General features: G+C 50.9%; 1 protein-coding gene across 1 annotated transcript; it reads right to left on the bottom strand.

The window, feature by feature from the left end:
• Positions 1-513: 513 nt before the first annotated feature.
• Positions 514-7,289, bottom strand: PRODH2 (proline dehydrogenase 2). The gene is made up of 10 exons (XM_075831476.1): positions 7,000-7,289; positions 6,484-6,677; positions 5,934-6,054; positions 5,560-5,643; positions 5,343-5,423; positions 5,033-5,179; positions 4,678-4,844; positions 3,814-3,924; positions 2,401-2,489; positions 514-820 (listed from the first exon to the last, which is right to left on the bottom strand). The coding sequence occupies exons 1-10, from the start codon at positions 7,234-7,236 to the stop codon at positions 651-653; spliced, it is 1,401 nt and encodes a 466-aa protein (XP_075687591.1). The 5' UTR covers positions 7,237-7,289; the 3' UTR covers positions 514-650.
• Positions 7,290-7,516: the final 227 nt, after the last annotated feature.

Below are 7,516 nucleotides of genomic sequence, written 5' to 3' on the forward strand. Positions count from 1 at the left end.
CTGCATTGTGGGAGATGTGTTTACATGGGACATTATTGTGACTCTGCTGCTCCCCCTGCTGGTTCAGAGTCTGTACTGGGCATGTCCTGCTGTGCTGCATTGTGGGAGATTTGGTGTTCACATGGGACCTTATTGTGACTCTGCTGCTCCCCCTGCTGGTTTGGTGTCTATACTGGGCATGCCCTGCTGTGCTGCATTGTGGTGTTTACATGGGGCACTGTACAAAAAATAACTATGGAGAAGGGTGGAGAGGTGGCAGTCGCACTTAGGCCTTGGTGTTGGGGGACCCAAAGGCCACATAAGAATACTCAGTATTATGATTTTAGGTCGTGGGCCCCTATTACAGATTTTGCATTGGGGGCCCAGAATCCTCTGCAATCGCTATTATTTCCCCTCCCCCTCCGGCCGCACTGATATGACCATGAGCGCTCCGCCGCATGTTATGTCTGTGGTCGGCTGCAGTGATTGGTTCTCGGTCTGTGATGTCATAATCCAATACAGGGTACGCAGATAAATAATTCCCCCTCTCATTTTATTGTGACATTTTGGGCAGCGTCTGATCCGGTTTATCGCTCTCTGAAGTCGCCACCGGTCATATTGTCGCCACAGTCCGGGTAACGCGGTCGGATGTCTCCTCGGTGCGGCCGTTTTCAGCTGCGGCCCCGCAGGCGTCGTGTCAGCTCTCGTCGCAGGAGGTCTCTCTCCTTCCGGATTCCTTGAAGGACGCTCTGGTTCTCCTGCGCCCGTCTCACCAGATACGGAAGGACGGAGTCCACCGAGCCGTACGGAATAGATTTATAGACCAAATACCCGGCCTGACCTGAGGGAAGACGAAATCACAAACACGATCTGTTCATCTGTTCATTCCAATATTCCCGCCTGGGATCATCCCCCGGCTTTCCTGAAATCCTGAGTGGTAAATGTGTGTGTTGATCTGTATTAGGACCTGTGGTCACATGCTGTGAGGTTTGCAGGTTCTCAAGAAAAAGCTCACTGCTGCCGTTCAGGTAACGGTGACTGACCCTGTGTATTGCATCGCGGACGCCATCTTTCAGTGGATTTCCCTGCTCCATAACAGCGGTGAGGACACGTACAGCGCAGTGACGATGTGTACCTCGTGCTGGGGGCGGCGATAAATTCATAAATGCAGCTGATCCCGCCAAGCAGGGAGGGGGAAAGAGAGGACCAACCAGGAGCGAGGTTCTGTGCGAGGGTAAGATGGCGCCGGGACCGCCGCAGTGTACCGGAAGAGGTGGCGGGGGGGACGTTGTCTGGAGTCTCCCAGAGAAAGAAAATGGAGGTAAGAGCTGCGCCCAAGAAAGCCACGTGACGTTGAAGAGCCGCCATTGCCTGATCGAGCGCCATTTTGCTGTGTAGCGTTGTGAAGGACACGGCGTCTCTCCGCTGAGAAGTGTCTACGCCCCGTGTGACTATTTGTATGAATCACCGGTCAGCGAAGACTTTCACTTCCAGCACCGGCGTCTACGTTTCATGATGGTGACGGTCGCGGTACACATGGCGGAATTGTTCATTTTCCGTCCGGTTTCGCGGGCTGTTGCGGCAGGTGAATGGGTCTGAGAAAATCTCCGCCTGGAAATCGGGGCTCGTTCTGTTCTGGATGGTCGCCCTATTCACTGTAGGACTATGTTCACACCGGGCGGATACGCTGTGCACCGCAGGGAATTCCGGCCGAAAAAACGCACCAAATTGTAGTGCAGTTTTCCATCCGGAACGTCCGCTACAAAAACTGCAGAGGAGGAAAAAAACAAAGGATACTTACCCAGGCAACGCGTTCCTCCGACAACGTTTTATTCCGTGTGACCGCTCCAGCCCGCGATTATCTGCCGCGGTCACGCAGGATGAAGCGTTATCCCAGGAGGCCGCGCTGGAGGGAGGAGCACAGACTTCTGGGTAAGTAGAAGATATTTTTTTCCTGAGTTGCATTTTTTGCAGCGGAATCGCAACTTCTGTTTGTTGCGGGTTTTACCTCCACATTGAATTCAACGGGGAAAACCTGCAACAAAAAGCAGCGATTCCGCAAACACAAGGGACGCGCCGCACCGCGTGACGAGCTTGGAGCGGTTTTTCCAGCATTTCGCAGCGCGTGGGTGGGATTCGTTCTCTCTCGTCCATTCTACCGCTACTGGATTTGCTGCGGATTTTCCACAACGAAAAATGGGCAGTATTCATGCTACGTGTGAACTGACCCCAGAAGGGGTGGAATCTGCAACGTGTGCCAGGGCCGTATATGGGAGGAGGAGACATCACTGAATAACTCGGCAGATGCTGCTCAGGAGCACAGGAAAGCTGGGTGACTGTCCCATGTTTGTTTTTAACAGGAGACGAAGATCCGTCCAGAAAGAGGAAAGTCAAAACATCCCGAGTGACGGCGAAACCTACCGAGTGTGAGGGAGACGTGATCACACATCCCGAGGAGCTGCCCGAAACACACCGCGCCGCCACTCCGAGCAATGCCCAGCTCTGCCATCCTGCAAAGACATGAAAATGTCCACTGAGCCGTGTATCTAATCCTATCATGTGTGATACTGTCTGCTGAGCCGTGTATCTAATCCTATCATGTGTGATACTGTCTACTGAGCTGTGTATCTAATCCTATCCTGTGTGATACGGTCTGCTGACCTGTGTATCTAATCCTATCATGTGTGATACGGTCTGCTGAACTGTGTATCTAATCCTATCATGTGTGATACTGTCTGCTGAGCTGTGTATCTAATCCTATCATGTGTGATACTGTCTGCTGAGCTGTGTATCTAATCCTATCATGTGTGATACTGTCTGCTGAGCTGTGTATCTCATCCTATCATGTGTGATACTGTCTGCTGAGCTGTGTATCTAAGCCTATCATGTGTGATACTGCCTGCTGAGCCATGTATCTAATCCTACCATGTGTGATACTGTCTGCTGGGCTGTTTATCTAATCCTATCATGTGTGATACTGTCTGCTGAGCTGTATCTAATCCTATCATGTGTGATACTGTCTGCCGAGCTGTGTATCTAATCCTATCATGTGTGATACTGTCTGCTGAGCCTCTGTATCTAATCCTATCATGTGTGATACTGCCTGCTCAGCTGTGTATCTAATCCTATCATGTGTGATACTGTCTGCTGAGCTGTGTATCTAATCCTATCCTGTGTGATACTGTCTGCTGAGCCGTGTATCTAATCCTATCATGTGTGATACTGTCTGCTGAGCCGTGTATCTAATCCTATCATGTGTAATACTGTCTGCTGAGCTGTGTATCTAATCCTATCATGTGTGATACTGTCTGCTGAGCTGTGTATCTAATCCTATCATGTGTGATACTGTCTGCTGAGCCGTGTATCTAATCCTATCATGTGTGATACTGTCTGCTGAGCTGTGTATCTAATCCTATCATGTGTGATACTGTCTGCTGAGCTGTGTATCTAATCCTATCATGTGTGATACTGTCTGCTGAGCCGTGTATCTAATCCTATCATGTGTAATACTGTCTGCTGAGCTGTGTATCTAATCCTATCATGTGTGATACTGTCTGCTGAGCTGTGTATCTAATCCTATCATGTGTGATACTGTCTGCTGAGCCGTGTATCTAATCCTATCATGTGTGATACTGTCTGCTGAGCTGTGTATCTAATCCTATCATGTGTGATACTGTCTGCTGAGCTGTGTATCTAATCCTATCATGTGTGATACTGTCTGCTGTGCGTGTATCTAATCCTACCATGTGTGATACGGTCTTCTAAGTCTGTGTATCTAATCCTATCGTGTGTGATACTGTCTTCTAAGCCTGTGTATCTAAGCCGGGTACTCACCTCTGGACAGCATGGAGCACGGACTCCTCGTTGTGACTCGCTATGATCAGGTTATATCGCTGACCTCCTTGTCCAATCAGATCGAGCAGATTGTCCAGGGAACGCTGGTAACTGAGGGGGGTCAGAGGTCATGAATGTTTGTATCGTAGTGTCAGACTTTTGGGGTCTTTTGTGCCCCCTGTAACATGAAGACTAAAGCTGCCCATAGACCATATTTTGCCCAATATATAACGTTACAATGTATCAGCGCAGACAGTCCTGAACACAGCAGCAGCACAAGTGTCACCTGTGCTGGACTCCAGGCTGATAGCTCTAACCTACACTGATGCACTGTAACAAACCCTCAGCAGTGTGAGCAGGACTAGGTCAGGTGGTTATTAACAAAAATGTTCTAATTTACTTACAGCAAGCAGAGATCTGGAAAATTCTGAGGAATTGAAACACAAATTGAGCCTCATTCATCCAAACTGTCCTTGTTGCCCACAGCAACCAATCACAGCTCAGCTTTTATTTTTCCAGAGCAGGTTAAGAAATGAAAGCCGAGCTCCGATTGGTTGCTATTGGCAACAAGGCCAGTGTTGATGAATGAGGCCGTTATCTATTGGAGAGTTTTCTGTATACAATGATAAATCTTTAACTACATCAGGCTGGACGGCCCCTCGCCGACCTCCCCCGGCGCCTCCCCGGGACCCTCGCCGACCTCCCCGGGACCCTCGCCGACCTCCCCGGGACCCTCGCCGACCTCCCCGGGACCCTCGCCGACCTCCCCGGGCCCCTCGCCGACCTCCCCCGGCCCCTCGCCGACCTCCCCCGGCCCCTCGCCGACCTCCCCCGGCCCCTCGCCGACCTCCCCCGGCCCCTCACCTTCTGTTGGTGGCTGTCCAATCAGGCTGGATGGGGTCACTATAACCCTTCACTTTGGCCAGTTTCCGCTCCTTGTCCATGTACGCCCCACGGACCAACTTCACCCCAAAACAAAGTCCCAGACTCTCCGCCGTGTCCAGGTCCTGGGTCAGGTCCTTGTAGGAATCCTCCACGAGAAAAGAAAACAACATGGTGGCCACTTCCTGGTGTTGGGTAAACGATCCCTCCTAGTCCTGCTATAATCTCTGTTGTGGCGGTCCAAGATGGTGGAGGCCACATGAAGACGTTGAGGCCTTCAGCTAGACAACTGCGTTCCCTCGGACGCCCCATGGCTCAGAGTTGGCGGCCATCTTACCTTCAAATAGCACTGGTAGGTGTTCCAGATCCAGGGCTGGTCTTTGTTGCACTGGGCCATCATTGCCATGGTAACCAGGCTGAGCGCGGGGTTCATGTACGTGTACTCGGCGTCCACCAGGACACGTACGCCTTTAGCTTTAGCGTGCTGGGGAGAGAGAAGAGGATAGCACAGAACTTACAATCCCTCCTGCCGGGTACGTAGATCACCGGTGGTCACCGGGACAGGACACGGTGGTTGCTAGGCAACACTGCTACTTCTAGAAAAGCCCCAACTATACCAGGGCGCGTCACACATTCACCGTCCTCACCTTTGCGACGCGGCTGAGTCTGCGCACGGAGGTCTGGAGATGCCGGTTCTGCTGATCTGACAGGAATGGAAGCTTTGAACCCTGTAACAATGGAAAGACGGTGAGTGTTAGCTCCTGGGCCCAGGACACAGGGGTCGGTCACCCGGTCACCAATGTTATATTGGACATGTAGAGTATTTATGGTTAGAACCAAAGGTCGGGTCCACACCCCACGTACCTGCCCTTCCATGATGGAGACGATCCTCTGAGGACTGAGCTCCACCTGGTGGGACGAGTCCGACAGACACAGGGACAGAATCTTCTGATGACATCAACGGAAAAAAGGAAACGGTATAAAAGGGATTATCCAATGTGAAGCCATCTGATGAGGGGTCCACGTAAGGACCCCCTTATCATTACTCCACCCCATCCCTGCAGTGTCTCGCCATCTCTTAAAGGACAACTCTACTTGATATTGAAAATGTGGCAACAGGCAAAATGTGCGAGCGTGGCTTTTCTGCGTCTGAATGTGACCAGAGCAGTTGTCACCTCCCCTCCCCCACACCTCCTATGGCGCACTATATACGTCCATGTTTCCGATGTCGCACTTACGCACAGATCAGCACTCATCAGAGCCGTGATTTTCAGCTGCATCATGGGACGGTCGCCTCCATTGGAGGAGAGATCCACACATTTTATCATGATTTCTTCATTCTGTTCGTACCAGCGCTCCCTGCAAAAAAAACGTGGAGCTTATAGATATTAGGCACAGTACGACCAGGCGGCTCTGACTTTTATAGTTTTTCTATGATTGGGTGCAGTACCACTTATAGACTGCAGGTGGCACGGTTGCTATTGTTAACAGCTTCTAAATCAATAAGAATTACAGCAGTGACATCTGTTGGCAGCAGAGGGTAATGCATCTTAAAATAGTTAATTATTCAAAATATTTTTTTCTTTTATCTTCACGGGCCGGGCACACGAGGCAAGAATATCAATTATATAACCACCTCCTCTGGCGGGTTAGTCACATGTGAATTACCAATCCGCTTCCGTCGTGATATTATTGCTTATATAACACGGAACAGTTCCCCCTAGTGGTCAAGTTATAATTTAAAAAAAAAAAAAATACAAAACTGTTGCATTATGGGACGCATCTTACCCGCTTTTGCTTTCACCCAAGTCCTCCTCAATGGGCACAGCTAGCATGGGTCGAATGCCCAGCCTCGCCAACCGGTCCATACAAGCCTGAATCTCATGTAGACTCTCCCCAGCTACAAACTGCCCGTAAACCGAACCTCTCATGCCCCATTCAAAGAGTCTGCGGCCCAGGAGCCCGCGAGAGACGGACAGCAGCTGCGGGGAGAGAGAAGCGTCTGTGATCCTATCCTATCAATCTTAGGCCTAGAAACAATTATTTTCTGATACATTGTAACATGTTCCAGCAGTGCGGGCAGGACTAGGTCATTGTATCCAGTCTAGACAATTCTGTGAGCTAAACAGTGTGGACTGATGCATTGTAACAAACCCTCAGCAGTGGGAAGTAAGAAGTCAGGATAGATTCTCAGCCCCTGGACGTAGATAAGAATATCTCTCCGTCTGTCCTCCGTGTTACAAATATTGACGCTTCCATTAGCTGCACAGCGACTCCTAGGACGTTGGCGTTTTCCTCACTCACCTTTTCGGAATGCCTCACCAGACCGGGCACCGAGCACAGCCGGAATATCAGGAGACCCCGCGCCACCTCCCATCGACTCTTCAACCTGAAAACTCCTCCATCAGAAAAATCCAGCGCTGGTTCGGACCCATGAGCTGACACTCTCTGTGAAGATCCCGCCCTACAGGACAGGGACCAAGTCCAGACTCCGGGCGAGAGCGAAGACCCAGAACGAAGGAAACGGGTGAAGCGCCACATGTTCAGCGCAGGCTCTCCGATACCCGACGGACAACAGTGAGAAAGTACAAGGGAGGGGGGGGGGGGGTCAGCGACCAATGACAGGAGACGTCAGCCCGGGACAGGTGGGAGCTGTGTACACAGGCGGCTGACCTCTCCAGACATCCACCAAAATCAATATACAGCACAGGGCCAAGGAAGGGGTTAATATACAGCCTGTCTGCAGGACTAAAAGTGCAATGCTCTGCAGGGAAGAGCCGCCCTCAGCCACTTTCCAAAACTTATTAACTCATTGCTGTGT

Source organism: Rhinoderma darwinii, chromosome 6, assembly GCF_050947455.1.
Source record: "Rhinoderma darwinii isolate aRhiDar2 chromosome 6, aRhiDar2.hap1, whole genome shotgun sequence".
In the NCBI taxonomy this organism is placed as follows: Eukaryota; Metazoa; Chordata; class Amphibia; order Anura; family Rhinodermatidae; genus Rhinoderma; species Rhinoderma darwinii.

Excerpts from the sequence above, each read along its gene's own strand:
- PRODH2 (XM_075831476.1), bottom strand. The coding sequence starts at position 7,236 with ATGTGGCGCTTCACCCGTTTCCTTCGTTCTGGGTCTTCGCTCTCGCCC. Across the intron at positions 6,678-6,999 it reads TGGTGAGGCATTCCGAAAAG|CTGCTGTCCGTCTCTCGCGG; the intron begins GTGAGTGAGGAA and ends CTCTCCCCGCAG. Across the intron at positions 4,845-5,032 it reads CCTACCAGTGCTATTTGAAG|GATTCCTACAAGGACCTGAC; the intron begins GTAAGATGGCCG and ends TTTCTCGTGGAG.